This window comes from Anopheles stephensi, unplaced genomic scaffold, assembly GCF_013141755.1.
Source record: "Anopheles stephensi strain Indian unplaced genomic scaffold, UCI_ANSTEP_V1.0 ucontig124, whole genome shotgun sequence".
Lineage (NCBI taxonomy): Eukaryota > Metazoa > Arthropoda > Insecta > Diptera > Culicidae > Anopheles > Anopheles stephensi.
Genome location: NW_023405041.1, coordinates 60,530 through 78,715, shown reverse-complemented (window position 1 = coordinate 78,715; position 18,186 = coordinate 60,530). Strand labels below are relative to the sequence as shown.

Below are 18,186 nucleotides of genomic sequence, written 5' to 3'. Positions count from 1 at the left end.
TTATTGTTTAGAATACATTGAAAAGCAATTAGCGAGAGCGAAATTGAAGTCCAACAAACGAGGCTAATGGACTTGAAAGCAGATACGAGGAACTATAATTAATATTCATATAAGATATCGCACCGACGCTAGCCACATGATTGGATTCGTGTAGGCACCTAGCTTTCCGTAAACCAAGTATAAATAGTCCACCGTATTGGTACGAAAAGTCACATCAGTACTTGTTGTACATCAGTAAACGAGCCAAACTCCTCAAACAACTACCCCAACAACCTAACAATGGCTTTCAAAGTTGCTGCCTTTGCCATCCTTCTGGTCATTGCCGGTAAGTGCCCTTCGTTCGTCTAACTTCTTCATTACGAAGATTAATGTCTTTTTGGTGCTCTGTGGCTCCTCCCCTTAGCCATCCATGCCGCTCCCCAGCTGGACCAGCTGCCCAGCGGTATGACGACGCCGGAAATCGGTGAGATCCAGGCGCCGGTCGGTGGCAACCAGACGAACCCGGGAGACCTGGGCAACAACCTGAACACGACCGTTCCCTCGAACCCGGCCGAAGGTGTTGGCGGTGCCGAGAACGCTACCATGCCGTCGAACATTGGTGGAGGTATCCCGAACCAGCTGGGAACGCGGCTCGCCAACCGCATCAACAGCCGAAACAACAAGAACAAGAACTGATCCGATCAAGAGGAAAAATAATTTCGACCGCATAACGACGACGCTGTAGATGAGAAGCTCTGTAAAATGCAAATATATTACACAAAAATCCATTACACTGCGGTAAGCTGTCTAACGCGAACTGGATATCACAGAAATTAGTTCCAAAATTAATTAGTCACACACACACGCTAGACTCCACTCACGTTACATATTCATTTCAGTATCATGCCAACGGTTGGGGCAAACGGCAGAATTAACGCTCCCAGGGTTTGCCCACCCGGCGAGTAGCATCATCCTTCATGTGGAGAGGCGACTATCATCATACACCATGTCCTTTGATCCATTTCGCCGTAATGGGCCTGTTTAAAATGCACACATATTCTCCATACATTACCCGATCCGGAGCGTTCATGCGCGTTTAATGTGACAGCAAAATTGATTACCGCGACCGTCCGCTCTTTGGATCCACCCGCGAGCTTTAAATACAGTTTGCATGCGTTTCCTGTTTAACGTTTTCCACCCTCAGGCGGTGTAATGCTTTGCTGCAAGCTTGCGTGGTGTGCAAAGATCCACCAAAACTTTATACACTAAGTGAAAAATTGAAGGTAAACACTTAATTTCACCATCACGAACGCACTTCCACTAGCTTCAATCACCCGGAAAAACCTTCACCAAACACACAAAAGCAATCATTTTGAATGCCATCAATTGCAGTGAATGATAATTTTTCCAACTTTTCCACAAACACATACACACCGTGAAGGGTAGGTAGATTCAAACAATGAGAGTAGACGAGAGCACAATTGTAACGAGAATAGCCGTGTAGTGGCCGGCTGCCGGCTGTGTTGAAAATTTTCTCCAATTGACCTTGCCGGAAATAGTCCAATCATAATTCGATCAAATTGTCCATCATGTCAGCGTGTCAAGCGAAATGTCAACCGGCATTTCATCCTCTAGCTGGACGGCATCATGCTGTGTGTGTATAAAATGGTTCATCGAGCATGGGTTTCGATTTATTACACGTCCAACGTGAGACCGGGTACTAAAGATACTTTCCAAAGGTTCGTGTGTACGTGTGCGTGTGTGATAACCAAATAGACAGTAAGAAAAGTGATACTGATGCTGGATGCAAAATTCCTCCAAATTCACTCTCACTGGGTTCCAAGAAGCACGAGCTCAACAGTGTGATAGCGTTACGGAATTCTGTCACTGACAGTGATTGCTTCAAAGCGAACCGAATTCTTGAACCGTGTTTCGTGTCCTCTAACTCTGCACAGACTAACCCGAAAAAAAAGTGCGCCCATCCGTAGCTGTCAGCAATTTTTGTGCATTTCTCAGCGCAAGTGAAAAGCAAACGCAGCGTTTCATTGCATGCGTACGACAGAACGATTTATAATCCTTCCTCCCACCAAAACGGCCGTATCAGCATCGAACGTGTTAAGTCTCCGGTCCCGCTGAAAGGCACACACCAGTTTTCGGTAGACCTTTTCGCACGAAAATGGAATTAGTAAAGTTTTGCCTGGGCTGGGTTGGAACAATTTCAACTCACGCCCCGCGACAAAGGTTCACAAGCCTTTCGGGCTCGCGGCTAACACTAGCCTACTTTTAGGCGCGTGTGAAAATGATGCAAAATTCTCCAAACTTCTTCTTGACATTTAGCGCCGCGCGAGGAATCACCGTATCACCCGGCAAAAATGTACTGCTTCTGCTCGTGTGTCGCTCGCAAAGCGGTAGCGGTTCGTGGCGTTCTGCGAAACTTTCATCAAACCGTGTTCGTTCGTTCGTTGATATTTTTAACTCACTTACAGTCAATTTTCTCCGGAAACTTAACCAAGAAAAATGTGTTCACATTCGCCGCCGCTACCACGGTGACCTTTGGTTCGGTTAACCGTCGTGCGAGCCAGCTGGGTGTGCTAAGTTAAACTTATTGCCAACCAAGCTAGCGAGCGTACTATGTCTACGACATGGCAAGCACAGTGTCGCTATCTAGCGGAATTTGTACGCCACTATCAAAACGATGCCTCGGTCCTTTGGGGGGGGGAAGGAACGGATTCATGTCTGAGTCCTTTTTTCACGACAATGCAACCCACCCATAGCCAACACAGGCCTACAGCATAATTGATTGCCGATTCAGTGTGATTTACATGTGCTTACTCATGTAGTGATGTGCCGGCAGACGTGGCAAGCCCGCTCACGATAAGATAAGGTTGTTTTGGGAAAGTGTTTTCGGATTCGCCCGAAGCATAAATAATCCTTGGAACACATTACGGGATTAGCTGTTTGGGAGGGAGGGAGGGCGCGAGACCCGAGAAGCGCGCCCTTTCCTTGATTCGGATGGTGATTTTATTCATGCGTGTTGCTTGCACCAACACATGCACCATTTCCGAGCGAACTTCCTACGCCCCGGTTTTGATCGATAAGCTTGAACGATTGCTCCGAATGGGCCGGCTGATTGGGCGTGTAATTCCCCAAGGCAGACAGTGAAACGAGTGCCTCCAAAAGTTTATGGGCATGAGGAAATAAAAAATTAAATCGCTTTTTGTGGAGTGGAACACGAGTCCTATGTGAAGGGAAAGAAAAGGGATACCAGACGCTTATGTGACTTTTAGGCCACGATTTGCTGTGATCGTTATTCATGGGTGTTTGAAATCTTGCACGATACAGGTATAAACAAGATGAGTGTTTCGTTGCCTGAACGCCTGAAAGTATGCAGTGAATAGTTTTTTTTTTGTCTACTTATAAACGTCTATCCATCCGGATCGAATAGTAGCTCATAATCTATCGTTAATATCGGTACTTTAACTGTCCCTCTCCTTTAAACCCAGTTTTGCTAGTAGTTACTCGCACTAAAATCCCATAAAACGGCTATGCGGTTCAGAAGTGACATACTCACAACTTCCCCAAAAGCGAATTCCATTCAATAGCTTCAACTTCGATCCTGGCAGCTGGCATTTTAAAACAAACCTCACGAACCAAACGGCAGAAGCAGAATGTGCTTTACCTTTGCAAACATCGCTAAGACAAATATCTTTGCCCATTCCATTCCATTCTGCCAGCGAAATCTCACCCATTGGCCGATCGTTTAACGGCGGTTTGCTCGAGACATTCCGGCCGCTGGTAGTGCAAACAATGAACGAACGCTTTACCACTGTTTACTTTAAACCGTTCGAAGCCAGAACAAAACTCTTCCCCACAGAAAGTACACGCACCGGCAAGACAACGGACAGGTCCTCAGCTTCGAGCACACACACACACAAGTTTGGAAAAGCTCGGATTCTTGAAGCGGTTCGACAACCATTGTACGGGTTGCAACTTGTGGTGGGAGGAAGGGCGGTAAGTTACCGCTCCTCCCCCGGAGGGTGGAGAAAATCGCATGAATCATGCACGCCACATTTATTTATGCTGTCGGCAGACGACGGGTCCTCCTCCCCCCGGGAGAGAAAAACTTCGCGGGGCTACGTTCGCGTGAAATTGAAACCAACCAACGCCCCGTGTTTCCATTTTCATCACACTTTTCCGGCTTGAAGAAACCCCAAAAAAGGAAGAACGAACAGAAAAAAAAAACGAAACGAAACGAATCATGGCGACGAGATTGTTTTCCAAACATCCGAAAATGGGCATCTCCGCCCGTTCGGCGATGCTTTTCCTTTTTCCGGTATTTTTCCCGGAAAAAAGAACCTCCAAAAGAGAAAAAGACACTTCCACACGCACACACACACCCGAGGACTGTTTTCAGTGCATCTTTAGCCGCTGGAGTCCGGAGTGTTGAAAAGTGGGAAAATATTTTGTCCCTCACGGCGGGCAAAAGAGATGAGCCGGGCTCGGAGTGGGGTTTTCGTCTAATGCTCTTTATGCTTTATGGTATTTTGCATGCAAATTCCCGAAACCCCCGCCGGTCGGGAATGGTTTTGTTTTCCTTCCACAGTTTCCACTTCCGGTTCGTGTTAAATTATAATTTTTCGCTCGGGAGTTCACCGTACCGAACCCGAAACTCGGCAACGAATCGCGGCGGATACGGATGAAAAACACTAGAGCATGGGGCCCAGATAAATATTAAATTTCCAATCGTTCCGAGCCTGGTAACCGCGCCACAGACAAAAAATCAACAAGATTTCGGTTTTGTTTTTCCTCACCATTGCCAAAAGACAAAAATTGTGAAAATCAATCCGGGAATCGCTTTGATGTGCGCGTTATCGACACCACCGGGATCTGGTTCAAGAGTGAGCCATCTTAAAGCTTCCCCCGCCTAGGAGTAACGACTTCTGCACGGAATCGCCTGTGCATGGCGTGCGGTGCCATGTGTTTGCCAATTGTGTGCCAACAACAAACACTTTCTGCATCAACGAGCATTTTCCTGCGGTGTGCAGCGCATTTACATTCGTGATAATGCACTTTTTCAACCAACATGAAAGTGAAGGTTCATTACCGGGAATGCTATGGATTAGAGGGAGGTTGGGCTATGTCTTCCATTTCAATGCTAATGGCATGATTGCTCATCGTATGCTCATTTCTGCAATGGTTTATAGACTAAAAACATTCCTGTAAAGCACTTCCCAAAGTTGGAAAAACTCGTCCAGCTTCCAGCTAATTTCAAATGCTCGAGCAGGGAACGAGGAAAAACCATTCTGCTCAACTTTTTGGTGACAAAACAAGCAGCTGGGAGGAAAATGTTGCACATGCTGCAGCCGGTGCTTCTTGCAGCATGCAATCGTTGCATTCGTTGTGCTTGTTTTTATGCTTCGAAACATTTCCTCCACATCCACTACGTACGTTACACATTCCAAACAGCGCCCAAAGCTCCCTTCAATATCCAGCACATATTAATGTGCTAAAACATTATGTTGCTTGTTGTTACCTTTTTGTTCCTGGTTTCCCCTTTTCTCTGGTAGCCGGTAGCACCCTCCAACAGCAGCTCGCAATGAAACAACGCACCATGGCCGTTCCTCTGTACGCGTTGCTGCTGCTGCTCACCCTGCAGGTGGCCACCATGCCGCAAGGTGTGCACGGTTGCAGCATGATGAACAACGACAACACCGAACAGCGAGGTGCCCAGCTGGCCGATTCGGCCACCGCCAAAAAGATGCCCGAAATCACCATGCAGGAGGCGGTGGCCCAGTGCAACCGTACCTTCGTCATCCAGCCCGACTACCTGGCCGAGCTGAACGAAACCGGAAGTTTCCCGGACGAAACCGACCGGATACCGTTGGTGAGTGCGCCAGGCGGCAGCGGTTGGGGGTTTTGTGCGGGGAAAAGAAAATCGATTTTCAATCTGCCATTTTCCGCAGTGCTTTATCCGGTGCTATTTGCAAACACTCGGCATACTGACGGAGGACGACAAGGTTAACAAGGAGACGGCGCTCGCACTGAATTGGGCCACCTCCAGCGAAACGGTCGATGAGTGTCTGGACGAGATGAGTAGGTTTTTGCCTCATTTCCATTTCGGACAAAAAAAAAAGGTGTTTTCATTGTTTGCTTCTCTCTCCCAACCGGCAGCTGGATCCGGCTGCGAGAAGGCATACCTCTTTACGCGCTGCATCATGACCCGGGCACTGGTGGATGGAAAGAGCAAGGATAATAAGTAAAGTTGCCGATGTGATTCCGAATTCCCGAAACCGGCCGATACGTACCTTACCGTGACAGACGTGTACATAAGCGCTAGCAGCTAACGGAGCACACAATAAACTGTACACACACACATTTTAAAGCATCCTGAACTTGAACTTGATTGAAGCCTTTTATTACTGTCCGCGGACGATGTTTTCCCGAAAACGGTGCAACTGAAAATTATACTTTTATTAACTTCCAGAGTTCATACCTGCTATGGTGAAGCGGCTCTCGTTGCACACCACTACACATACGCTAATAATAACGCTACAGCTAACGCCCCATCTGTCAGTCGGTTTGTCGCTCAAATGACAGTTCGTAGCACTACAGAATATAAACAACTACAGCTAGTACCCGGTTCAATTCCGCCGTCGTAGCTGCACCGCATGCGGAAAGGCAAGATTTAACGAAATCTGATACTGGTACCGGATGTCCTCGTAGCGAATGTTCGTCGTTAGCTCGTAGCTTCTCAAAATCTGTGCCAGCAGCGTCTTCAAACTCATCATAGCGTACCGATACCCAATGCATCCTCGTGGACCACCGCTAAATGGTAAATGCGAGTACGGGTGCCGTTCACCACCGTCGCCAAGGAAGCGACCCGGATCGAACTCATCGGCCGTCGGTCCCCACACATCCTTGCGCCGATGCAGTGCGTAAAAGTGGAACAAAAACACGCTGCCCTTCGGTATCCGGTGTCCGTCCAGCACAATCTCGGCCAAATTCTGCCGTCCAACGATCGGTGCGACCGGCATCAAACGCATCGCCTCCTTCAGTACACACTCCACGTAGTGCAGGTCTTTCATCAGCTCGATCGTGATCTCCTGATCGGGTGAGAAGACCAACCCGCTAACCTCTTCGTACGCTTTGGCCTGCACTTCGGGATGCATCGCAAGCAGCAAACAGGTATGTGCTAATTGTGTAGCAGATGTTTCATTGCCCTGGGGAGCGGGAGAGCATGTAGTCCGTTAGCAAGGAAAGCATAATGCGCAATTGCACAACGATTAACACCTACCGCCACGATCATCGTGTAGATGTGGTCCGAAATTTCCTCATCGGAAAAATGGCGTGCAGACGGATCGGTGAGTGGCATCTTCATGAGTTGATCGATGAAAATCTGCGGCTTTCGGTACTGGGAAGCCGCGTCCTGTTCCGGCTGGTTGTTCGTTCCGTCGAAAAGACGTGCAATCTCTTTCCTTTTATCCTGGATTATCTGTACGGATTAGCAACGAGAAGAGTGATCAACAGTACAAACATCCACCGCAGGAATGATTTAATAGCACTTCCGGCCGATTTCCCACCTTACGCGTAAACTGCTGGCAAATGTTGATTGCTCGCATTTCGTTCCGATACAGCTCGGTCAACTGGTAGATGAAGTCAATGTGCAGGAAAATGTTGAAAATTCGCACCCCAATCGTCTTGAGTGCGCTGTGTTGGAAGAACGGAAATTTTCAATTTTATTTCACACTGATTGCGGCGGATAAAACGGAAAAAGGGAGCAGCGATCGATTATTCAACAACATGGCGCACAACCTTCTAATTGCAAAACTAATTAGCTAAAATCATAATCCACCCACACGGACCACAGCATGTGCTTTAGCGGGCGGGGGATTATGTAACAGTTTAATAGCACCAGAAATCAGAATCAATCGTATAATTATTGCTTCGCGTCCACTCCCGTCAGCTCGACCGCAAATGTTCATTTGAAATTTCCACCGCGCTGCTGACACGTGCAATTATTGGCGTCACAATTTCCATTTCGTGGGTCCGCAAAACGGACGTCTGATAATCGGCCCCCGTAATCGAGTATCGATTGTGAACACTTACACCTCTAAATTGGCGATAAATTGGGCTGCTCCGTCGCGCTCGAGAACCTTCCCGCCGAGCGAGGTTCGACTTATCATCTCGAGCGTACAGGCCGAGATGTACTCCAGGATGTTGCACTGGTCGCCTGTTTGTGCGTAACGATCTAAACGTCCCACCAGCCGCTGTGTACAGTCGTTGAAGATCGGCACAAAGCTCTCCAGTATGCGGGCGTTGAACGTTGAGTTGAGCGTTTTCCGGTGCGCTTTCCACACATCGTCTACACAACGGGGAGACACAAACACACACACACAAGCACACACATGCACGATTACCAACCAAACAGTAAAAAATGATATCCTTTCAGCTTACATTTGGCCGCCAGCAGCCCGTTCGGCAACCGTACCACCTTGTAAAGATCCGGTTTCGCCTGGCAGTCGGGATGCGTCAGCACGGTCTGCACCAACTCCGGATGGCTGATCCCGATCGCAAGCTGTGATCCAAAGCGCAGCGTAAACAAACGATCATGCTGCCGGAAATGTTGATCCAGCACCAGAAACACTTCACCCGGGCTTTTACCCAGAAAATCGCCCAAATTTCCTAACCACCGATGGACGGGCCGGGCACGCGGCAGTCGATCGGCCCACCTTAACCGCTGCTTCCAGTACCAGGACAGTGTTACGGAGCACAAGATCACCGCCAGTACCAAGAGCCCGGGAAGCATCGCGTTCGGACGACCGTTTACACTGCACACAAAAATGCAACTGTCGCTAGGTAATGCACGTGCACCGACCGAACGCACGGGCCTAATCACGAGCTGGTGCAGCTATTAGTGGGTGGCCACCCGGTCGAAAGTAACCCCCGCCGTGCCGTGTTCAGCATCGAAGGGTGCAGCAAAAAGGGTGAAAGGAGAAAAGCAGAAGGGTGTGTTGATGTTTTCCGCCAACGGCCAACGGTGCGTGTACAATACCGATCGAAAATTAGTGCAAACCGCGCGAGCGATGGGCCACGGGGAGCTCTGTGGGAGCAAGGGCACGACCACGGAAAGACATGCGTACGTGAGCATAATTTATGCAATTATTTTCGCGACGGGTTTCGCCATTGTCTGGGAACTAATCGTCCGGCTTGAGTTGAAATTACGCCGGTGCGTCGTTTAATTTGGCTTTTATTATTGCATTCAATAGCTTTTCTCCCTCGGAGACACTGGCGGGCGCATTCAGTTAGTAGTGGTTGGTTGATTTTTTTTAGCAGAGACCATTAGATGCAGAATCCAAAACCCAATTGAAAGTATTTTTAAGATTTTGTATTAATATGCCGAAGATTGGTTTTCATCCGCATGTGATCTGTTTTCGGATCATTCGCTATTACGAAGGACTGACTATTCAGCTACAGGAAAACAACATTTCCAAGGAAATTAGAAATGGCGAACCAAATCCTCCCAATAACTTTAAAATACATCCTACTACAACATGAAATCCCTTAAATTTTCCTTCCACTTTCATAAACAGCGAAGGGTTAACAAATATTTTAGCATGCACATCAACCTCCCGCTTGAAAGCTCTCTTCCCTAAAGCTCCCTATATGAAAAAAGCTCAACGCGGTCTGGCCTTTCGTACCATTTTCCATAACCTTCACATCCAACATCCTTCACATATTTCCAAAACTGACTTTAAATTTAAACAAACAAACTCATCACTTAATTTGTTATATTATTTGAACAACAATAAATAATCGCTTTATCTTCCGAAAGGTAGTTTTCCGCCCGGATGTGCAACACAACTTTTCAACCGTGTGCTATATACGCAACCACCAACTTTGACAGCAACGCTGCCATCTTTGGCAGCGCGTGAACGGCACGGAAAAAGAAAAGTGTAAACAAACGCCTCGTGAAAATTGTGTGCCCCAGCGTTGTGTACAGTTTTTCCCGTATTTTTCTTGCTTTGCAGCCAACCATTTCTCCGCCCCGTACATTTTTCGATTGCAGGAAGCTAAACCGCTTGACGTTCTTGCGTTGGAATTGTGTGCTTCAAGAACGCCAAGCCGATTTCTGATTTCTGCATCAAGAAATAACAGCATACTAGGCGAGGTGTTGCCCACGGGCAGAAACCCAGCCTTGCCCTTCCCGGTGATGCGGCCGGGAGCAGTGGGTTTTGGAAATCGATCGTACGACCCGGAATTTCGTCATTCGCCACTCTGTTTTACCAGTCTCCCGAGTGTGTGTGTGTTCGGTTTTGTGTGTTGCTGCTAGTTTGCAATTTCTAATTTTCTACCACCGACCGATGGGAGCGATTCTCAATTTTGATGCACCGTTTTGTTACAATTCACGCCGCATAGAAACAAGAAATTGATTTCGTTCCTCATTGGGTGGCCTGGTAGAAAATGTAAAGCGTCGAGTATGCGTATATCTAGATGTTTTGTGCATTGAGCAGTATTCTTCTTTTGCTATAATTATTACTGTATTAGCGGTCGCGAGCCAGTTCTTGTATCGTGTGGGGGACAAGGGAAACACGTGATTGCGTTTACTGCTGTGCCGTGCCCGACCTGCAATGGATGCAACCGGAAGCGCACCTTCCGGCAGTGAGACGGATGAACCGAGAGGCGACGGGTTGAACGTACCGTCCGGGTGTCCTATGGCAAAGCGTAGAAAAATCGATACCAATGCAGCAAGCGGGCAAGCAATTGAAAGCGATGAAGACAGCACAACCGAAGCTTCCGCGAAGGAGACCGGTCCGGTAAATAACCTGAGGGAGTTTGACGTATTGGATGAAGTGCAGGGCGATAACTCAGATGAAGACTCGGACGCGGGTGGTAAGAATTGGTCTCGGAATGAGGAACCATGAACAAATTTTTATTCCTCTATTCAATATTGCAGGTGGAGAAATCGATGATGGTAGCTCGGAAGGATCGGACGTCAACTACGACGATATTGAATCGATGCTCGATGAAGGATTGCCGGAGGAGCTGAGAAACACCGCCAAGAAGCAGCCCTACGAAGAACGCTTCAAACAGGTGCTGGAAGAGAAGGGCCGCAACCACTTCGAAGTGCTTCCGGAAGGGTGGGTTCAGGCAACACACACGAGCGGGATGCCTCTGTACCTGCACAAAGTATCACGCGTTTGTACCGCGTCCAGGCCTTACTTTCTTGGACCGGGCAGTGTGAGAGTAAGTAGTCAAAATGCGATCCACAGATTTCTCGAATCAAGGCGTCTAACGTTACTACCTTTGTAGAAACACGAAATACCTCTAAGTGCTATACCCTGCCTCAACTATCGCAAAGCACTCGAGAAGGAGGAGGAACTCAAAAAGGAACTCGCCGAAGCATCCGCCGCATCCGCTGAAAATGGAACCGTGAACGGGGAAGCAACGAATGACGCGGCCAGCGAAGCAGATGCCACCACCAAAGAAGGGACAGAACCGGCACCGGAGCGTCAGCTGCACAACGCCCAGCTAAGCAAAATGATTGCGGGCGCAACGACAACCGCCGAAGCGCAAGCAAACGCCAAGCTGCTCCCACTGAAGGTGAGCGCCAAGATTGAAACGGTAACGGAAAATCTGAAAGCTCAATCCCTCACACCGGACGCGGTGATGGATTACTGCAAGAAGCTGTTCCGCTTTAAAACGATACGCGTGCTGCGCTTCAAATCGTGGGCAGCGCGAAGAAAGTTCACCAAACATCGAAAGCACATCAAGAACTTGCAGCGTCCCACACTGCCCGACGGAACGAAGCTGATCACCTTCCCGATGCTGAACATCGAGGACGAACAGGGCAACCCACACGCCCGGCCGAAGAAGGAATGGATCATGAACCCGAACGGCAAGAGCTACGTTTGCATCCTGCACGAGTACGTCCAGCACGCCCTGCGCAAGCAACCGACGTACGAGTTTAAGGAGCTGGAAAATGCGGCCACACCCTACTCGGCGACCGTTACGATAAACGACCTGAAGTACGGCACGGGCTACGGAACGAGCAAAAAGCAAGCGAAGAGCGAAGCTGCCCGAGAAACGCTCGAAATTCTCATCCCCGACATGAAGGACAAGATAACGGGCAAGGATGGGAAGAGTGCCGCGAACGGTGCAAGCGGCTCGCAGCAGCAATCGTCCGATCTGCGCGAACTGTCCGTGTTCGATGAGATCAAAATCGAAGACCCTCGCGTGGCAGAGTTCTGCGCCAAAACAACGGAACCATCGCCACACGCCATACTGCTTACCTGCTTGCAGCGCAACTTTGGCCTGGGCGAAGTGCACATCAACTACGAAGTGAACACGATGAAGCACCGCAAGAACGAGTTTACCATGACGGTGGGCAAGCATGTGGCGACGGTCGCGTGCAAGAACAAGCGCGACGGCAAGCAGCGCGCCTCGCAAGCCATCCTGCAGATACTGCATCCGCACATCAAGACCTGGGGCTCGCTGCTGCGACTGTACGGCAATCGGTCGGTGAAGTCGTACAAGGAGAAAAAGCAGGAAGAGCAAGAGATTACCGTGCTGCAGAGCAAGGCGGCCATCAACCAGCCGAACTATGCGATTCTGGAGAAGCTGAAGCAGGAAATGTCGAAGCTGGAGGAACGGCAGCGGAATGTGCGCGTGATCGGGAAGTTTGTGCCACCGTCGGACATTGACTTACCGACCGGGGCTGGGGCGAATCTGAAGAACGTCGATCTATAGGCATAGGTGTAATGAGAGCACAGTCGGGTTTGGAGACTACGTTTGGGGAGGGAATATTGAGCGTAGCTAGAAACTAGCCTTACGGAGAGCAGGCCGTTTCTAGCCTGACAACACTCAAAGCAATCATCACTTAGCTTCATCATTAGACGCCCGCATAGGACAACCACAGCAACCTGCCACTGCTGGCTTCCTTGGTTTGGTTTAGTCCGTTAGTCCTCCGTACGGATCTCTCACCTATCTCAACTCATACTTGTAGAGCAAAGCCAGGGGAAAAATGTTGAGCAGCATTCTAAAGGACTAAATTGTACATAATTATCGGCCCAAAAGTGAAGGGAAATCCTAAAATGTGCGTTCAAGCATGTTACATTCAGGTATCACTGATCTGCCAAGAAAGTAAGCCATAATAAGGTGTTTTGCATCAATTCCATCAAATCCTTGGTTTATATAGCTTGTGTTTGAGCCGAATTCAACACACCGAAAGAAAGTCAGCTGAACTGAACTGAACTCTTGTCCGAAAGCTTTGTACTGCTCTTACTTACTTACTTATCAGGCGCTACAACCACTTTGCTGTCTTGGCCTGCTGCAACAATCCTCGATACCGCTCACGGTTTAGCGCCGTCGTCTGCCAATCTGTTATCCCGGCTGTTCTGGCGGACGCCATCAACGCCATCACTTCATCTCAATTTGGGCCTACCACGCCTCCTCTGTCCGTGTGGGCTGGGTCGTCCGGTGTCATTCTCATGCCGTGACCAGCCCACCGGAGCCTGGCGAGTCTAATGCGCTGCACGATGGTGAGATCATCATCGACAGCTCGTAGAGCTCGTCATTGTAGCGGCTCCTCCAGGTTCGCCCCTCTAAAAATCTTAACCAGGACGACTTCTGAGGCTCTTTCCTGTTACCAAAAACCGATATTGACCTGGTTGGAGCTGTACCTCTTGCAGATCGGATCGGATGCCTCAGTCTGCGTCATTCGTTGTCCCTACTGTCGTTCGCAGTAAGATATTCTCTTCTTTCAACCAAGCCTCTTCTGGAGTGAATTCTGGAGGCTCTGGTTTACGGCCAATCGTACTGCACGGCCTTAAATCGAGGGTTTGGTAGCTTTATCGTTCTGCACTCCAGGCTAAGAATTCTGATCAATCGTCCAACCGTTGAAGCAGATTTTCATCCGAATATCTCGACAGATCGCTGGACACGATGGCGTATGTTAACCCTGCGTACCGTTGTTGGCGCTGTAATAGTGTCTGTTCTTAGACTAGTTTTCACCTTAATAGGGGCCATTGCACATGCGTGCCCCACAATCTCACTGCTCTGGCTCGGTGGCAGAGTATGTGGGACACAGATGAGCTTGGGAGGTTTTTATATTCGATCACACTCCAAGTTAGCTTGAAGCCCTGGTTTTGCAGCATTTCAGGAGATCGTGCGTTCATTCGAATGATGTCCAGGCTTAGGTCTAATCATTTCGCATTAGGTGCGCATCTCCAGCGTATAGGACGGGCCGACTCCAAAACATGTGGCTGCGGCCTCGAATACCATGACGTAGATCATATTCTATGGTCTTGTCTGGAGTACGAGGTAGCACGATCCTCCTTATAGGACGCAGTTCGGGACATCGGCAGAACGCCCAACGTTCCAATTCGAGATCTGCTGGGGGGCAGGCGGGGATGATGCCTACCTGAGGACTATTTTTGAGTTCTGCCGAGCGAATGGTATTGTAGTTTAGTACCTTTCCTTCTTTCCTTCCACTCCTACTGATTGTCTGTTATACGTGTTGTATCTCGCTTGTGTGTATGATGATGAATGACTGATTGAATGAATGAATGTATGAATGAGTGCGATATTAGAGGGGCTTGGTAGGCGGAATATTCAGGATGATCCAGGACCAAAAACTACTCCGTTGCAAATGCCGTGTTACAACGGTCAATGAACGCAGACAAGCGAGAGGGATGGAAGAACGCTGGATCTCGACCCAAAGAATACTGACGGATGGCATATCTCAAAAATAAACGAGATGAGATGAGCCCTCACGATACCGACCCTCGCTACCAACAAAACCTCGAATTTGGATGACGGAATTATTATTAACAGATCAACCGAGCTCACCCGGGATAAGGTGCCCTTTCACGGTTTGGAGAAGGAAATGTCTCCAAACCATCGTGAATTGTACTAATATTTATAATTTAGCTTTAAGCAATACGGCCAGGCCGTTCCTTACGAATAAAATAGAGGGGCGATTAAGGTACAAAGCACGTTGATGTATCTTATACGATGAAGTCCCTCGCAGACAAGATTTTTTGGTAGCCGAGGCCTCTTGGAGCAAGAGGCTTTTGGGTGAGGACCCTTTAAGGATGTCCCTAGTGGCCCCCATTACGCCTGCAAGTCAACCCGTCACTACTGGATTGGATCCCAGCCTTTGCTTTGGCTATTCTCACTGACATCTTCAGAATGTCTTCCTCAATCGGAATTTCTTTCACTGTCTCGCCTAACAAAACTCCTCATTTGTTAGGAAACATTTGTATTTTTTTTTATTCATCATTTCAAACTGTATCCTGCACCGAAATGTGGATGTAGGCTTACCCACGGCATCTTCTTCTCTTTTTTTTTTTGTTGTTGGGCCCATGTAATATCTCGGATAAGAATAGGTGTCGGCATATGTTAAGTGTGCTCTACAGTGTTTTTTTCGACCAACCTCACGCTCCTGGACGCTTCCGTTTTGGTCAGGTTTTGCTTTGTGCTGCTCGGCATAGTGTACCTGCTGCTGCTGTAATGTAATGCTGTGGCTCTTCCGTACCTCTTCTTACACTCTTATGCGTGTTAATGCTACTAGTAATAATTAAATTGCTAACCATAGCTTCTGCCTTTGCCGTCCTTCATTCGTCACTATAAATCTCATCCCCGACCCGTTCGCGGATGTGTGCTGTATGGATCACCATCGATGGTTATATGGCTAGCGATATACCGTCACAATTACTGAAGTGCATTGAGTAGGTGCGCATAATTTATCTCACTAGCTTCTAATTATACAACTACACGGTAAGCAGCGGATTTTGCCCTTCCCCACATCCCAGCTTAAGTGGATTAGTGTTTGTGTTGCTTTGTATTTCACAGCATCCCTGAAGCATGTTGTAGCAATTCGCAACGGTGCATTGATGCAATGATGCCATATGCCCTGAATGTCGCATTGCTGCTCCATCGTTTTTTTTTTTTTGCTTGCTTGATATCACATTTAAGTATATTTGTATTGTTTTGCTGACCATTTATGTACAGTTGGTCAGATAATAATTTGTTTTGTTTGGTAATTATATTTTCTTGCATTTAATAACATGGCCTGGATTTGAGGAAACCCACGTGTGTTCATGATTGGTTTAGGGGGGGTTCGTGGAAGTGTGTGTGTTGTAGACACCCGAAAGCGACTTCTGTGTGCTGAGCGGTGTGTGGTGCAACATGGATACGTTTAATAATTTGTACAAACTTGTCGCAAACGTGGATTTTGTAGTAACATTACTCATGAGGCACTTATAATACAATTTTATTCCCATTCGCCTTGTCGCGCTGTGCTGCTGTGCGTTGGTCGAGCTTGAATCGTACTAGTACATCGTAGTGGGTTGGTTAAATATTTGATCATTTGGGCTTTACAAAATTGGGCTTGGGGTGAAAGTATAAGGTTCGTGGGGCACGTTGCGATCGGCAACCGGCCAATTGAAACCATCGCTACTCTGTATGGCTCTGTGTGTGTTGCTCAGCAAACGCTACTACAGCCTTGCTACCCGTCCAGCAGGGGGATGAGCTGATGCGTACTGTTGGCTGACAGTTTAATACACGTCTACACGTTGTTCGGTTATATGTAATTGTATCCTTACTAGCTTCTCTAGCTTTCTTTTCCCCAATATCTATCTGTGCGACAGTAAGCTACGTTGTGAGGGGGGGGGGGGGGTGGTGTAAGAGTTCTCAAGCACTCTCAACACTGCTTATCATAAGCCTCCCGACTAGCGACAGTACTTTAGGGCACAAGGGCTGTGACTTGCCTCGGTGCAATAAATAAGAGCATTACTGATGAGCAAGCAGAAAACTACTGTCCCATCCTGTGCGCTCATCTCGTTACCGAACAACCGAACTATAACCGAAACCAAACATAAGTTCTCTTTTCTTACCCCCAAAAACCTGAGCGTTGCGATACTTCTTGTTGGCAAATCTCGTCAAGGCGATTCTTGGGGCGGCGTAAGAGGACAAACAAGATGCGATCTTAAATTACAGGCCGGTCATAAACATGGATTTGGGTGGCGTACGTACCAGCAAAAGGCAATACTGCTTGTCCCCGTTTTTGTTTGGTCCAGTTGTGCGGTGGTTGGCGCTAGGGTTTGGAGAAGCTTGTCGGGATACAATGTCCGTTACACTAACGATTTTGCTTCTTCCTTTTTTTGCACCCAACAAGACGGAATTGAAGGGAATATAACATATGTTACTTCTGTTGTTCTACTGTATCTCCTTAACTATCTCCCCCTTCTCTTAACTTCATTTCAATTCTAGCTGCATTGCACTTGTGTTTTTTCCGTTTGTTTTTTAAAGACGTTACGCGAAACTCTCGTTTTACAAATTGAATCACCCGTTGTTCTGCCCTTTTTTGTGTGGTTTTGTTATACAATTTACATCGAATCGTGTTTTGTGTGTGTGTGTGTATTTTCATATTTATGCTTTGATTTGTGCAATTCTTACATGCTAGTAATTGTTACTTTGTTTTCTCCCCTCCTCTCCTTCTATTATGCTTATTAGTTTTGCCGGTGTTTTGTTTTTACTTTTACTTTTGATTCTGTCTCAAATTTAGTAGCTTTAATCTTTATAATTAGTAACGCCGCCGATCGATAGCTTCTGATAAGGTGCGATAATGTTGCGATTAGTATCTGTATCTGTTGCGCTGCAATTCCGGTTATTTGTGTTCGATGCTAGCAAAAAAATCTAATCAGTTACACACAAAAATAGAAAACAATGTTTGATGCTTCCTCCGTGTACTCCGTGCTTAATGTAGGCTTGTTTGATTGATGCTGTACGTTCGTTTGCTGTATTGGTCAGAGATTGCTTACTTCTGCTGATCCGCAACCACAAGCTATTTCTACTACCACTACTACTACTGCTACGTGACACTCTGCCGTGACACTACGATGTATCTGTGACTTCATAAGACACAGACCGACGACGACGACGACGACAATTCCCAGCTCTACCTGTTTCGGTCACTTTGTTAGCTTCCGTTCACGATCGGCAGCCACCGGGCGGACGGTTGAAGTGTTGCTGCTGCTGCAATGCCGGCCAGCAGGATAAGCCACAGGATTGACGAACCTCTCGGTGGTGGTGCACCATTGCACGCGTCCGCATCGTTGCAACTCTGCAGACATCCGTGCACGTATCTATTTGGGCGGGGAAAAGTGGTGTGGAAATATAAGGTCGTTTGGAGCGAATCGATTACCC

General features: G+C 47.8%; 5 protein-coding genes across 11 annotated transcripts in view; 3 read left to right on the top strand and 2 right to left on the bottom strand.

Annotated features, from left to right (window-relative positions):
* Nucleotides 1-214: 214 nt before the first annotated feature.
* LOC118515264 lies at nt 215-767 on the top strand. Its single transcript, XM_036061950.1, has 2 exons — nt 215-325; nt 404-767. Exons 1-2 carry the CDS (start codon nt 280-282, stop codon nt 673-675), a joined length of 318 nt encoding a protein of 105 aa, XP_035917843.1. The 5' UTR covers nt 215-279; the 3' UTR covers nt 676-767.
* Nucleotides 768-1,601: 834 nt separating this feature from the next.
* On the top strand, nt 1,602-6,371 carry LOC118515263 (general odorant-binding protein 84a-like). 2 transcript variants are annotated; one of them, XM_036061949.1, is made up of 4 exons: nt 1,602-1,718; nt 5,547-5,863; nt 5,943-6,072; nt 6,151-6,371. In XM_036061949.1, exons 2-4 carry the CDS (start codon nt 5,576-5,578, stop codon nt 6,237-6,239), a joined length of 507 nt encoding a protein of 168 aa, XP_035917842.1. In that variant the 5' UTR covers nt 1,602-1,718; nt 5,547-5,575; the 3' UTR covers nt 6,240-6,371. The 2 variants fall into 2 exon arrangements, with proteins under 2 accessions (XP_035917842.1, XP_035917841.1); XM_036061948.1 differs by having other exon boundaries at nt 1,610-1,758; nt 6,151-6,291.
* LOC118515262 (cytochrome P450 4c21-like) lies at nt 6,362-8,927 on the bottom strand. Its single transcript, XM_036061947.1, has 5 exons — nt 8,434-8,927; nt 8,086-8,341; nt 7,560-7,686; nt 7,274-7,471; nt 6,362-7,199 (listed from the first exon to the last, which is right to left on the bottom strand). The coding sequence occupies exons 1-5, from the start codon at nt 8,783-8,785 to the stop codon at nt 6,621-6,623; spliced, it is 1,512 nt and encodes a 503-aa protein (XP_035917840.1). The 5' UTR covers nt 8,786-8,927; the 3' UTR covers nt 6,362-6,620.
* A 968-nt stretch (nt 8,928-9,895) lies between these two features.
* LOC118515266 (microprocessor complex subunit DGCR8-like) lies at nt 9,896-13,158 on the top strand. Of its 4 annotated transcripts, none has more exons than XM_036061957.1 (4): nt 9,896-9,973; nt 10,525-10,869; nt 10,934-11,223; nt 11,290-13,158. In XM_036061957.1, the coding sequence occupies exons 2-4, from the start codon at nt 10,608-10,610 to the stop codon at nt 12,724-12,726; spliced, it is 1,989 nt and encodes a 662-aa protein (XP_035917850.1). In that variant the 5' UTR covers nt 9,896-9,973; nt 10,525-10,607; the 3' UTR covers nt 12,727-13,158. The 4 variants fall into 4 exon arrangements, with proteins under 4 accessions (XP_035917850.1, XP_035917849.1, XP_035917848.1 ...); XM_036061956.1 differs by having other exon boundaries at nt 9,924-10,276; XM_036061955.1 differs by having other exon boundaries at nt 9,924-10,442.
* A 2,063-nt stretch (nt 13,159-15,221) lies between these two features.
* Nucleotides 15,222-18,186, bottom strand: part of LOC118515265 — a 55,679-nt gene continuing 52,714 nt past the window's right edge. For 2 of the 3 annotated variants that reach the window (XM_036061951.1, XM_036061952.1), the window contains one exon: nt 15,222-18,125. In XM_036061951.1, coding sequence (XP_035917844.1) covers nt 17,960-18,125 — 166 coding nt within the window. In that variant the 3' untranslated portion in view covers nt 15,222-17,959. The remainder of the gene's footprint in view (nt 18,126-18,186) is intronic. The other variant, XM_036061953.1, reaches the window with a different exon arrangement.

What these genes read in the sequence shown, in the direction of transcription:
- LOC118515264 (XM_036061950.1), top strand. Translation starts at nt 280, where the DNA reads ATGGCTTTCAAAGTTGCTGCCTTTGCCATCCTTCTGGTCATTGCCG. An exon ending in CATCCTTCTGGTCATTGCCG is followed by an intron (nt 326 to 403) that starts GTAAGTGCCCTT and finishes TCCTCCCCTTAG; the next exon opens with CCATCCATGCCGCTCCCCAG.
- LOC118515263 (XM_036061949.1), top strand. Translation starts at nt 5,576, where the DNA reads ATGAAACAACGCACCATGGCCGTTCCTCTGTACGCGTTGCTGCTGCTG. An exon ending in AAACCGACCGGATACCGTTG is followed by an intron (nt 5,864 to 5,942) that starts GTGAGTGCGCCA and finishes CATTTTCCGCAG; the next exon opens with TGCTTTATCCGGTGCTATTT. An exon ending in TGAGTGTCTGGACGAGATGA is followed by an intron (nt 6,073 to 6,150) that starts GTAGGTTTTTGC and finishes CCCAACCGGCAG; the next exon opens with CTGGATCCGGCTGCGAGAAG.
- LOC118515262 (XM_036061947.1), bottom strand. Translation starts at nt 8,785, where the DNA reads ATGCTTCCCGGGCTCTTGGTACTGGCGGTGATCTTGTGCTCCGTAACA. An exon ending in CGGGCTGCTGGCGGCCAAAT is followed by an intron (nt 8,342 to 8,433) that starts GTAAGCTGAAAG and finishes CCCGTTGTGTAG; the next exon opens with ACGATGTGTGGAAAGCGCAC. An exon ending in TCTACACGATGATCGTGGCG is followed by an intron (nt 7,200 to 7,273) that starts GTAGGTGTTAAT and finishes CCCGCTCCCCAG; the next exon opens with GGCAATGAAACATCTGCTAC.
- LOC118515266 (XM_036061957.1), top strand. Translation starts at nt 10,608, where the DNA reads ATGGATGCAACCGGAAGCGCACCTTCCGGCAGTGAGACGGATGAACCG. An exon ending in TGAAGACTCGGACGCGGGTG is followed by an intron (nt 10,870 to 10,933) that starts GTAAGAATTGGT and finishes TCAATATTGCAG; the next exon opens with GTGGAGAAATCGATGATGGT. An exon ending in TTGGACCGGGCAGTGTGAGA is followed by an intron (nt 11,224 to 11,289) that starts GTAAGTAGTCAA and finishes CTACCTTTGTAG; the next exon opens with AAACACGAAATACCTCTAAG.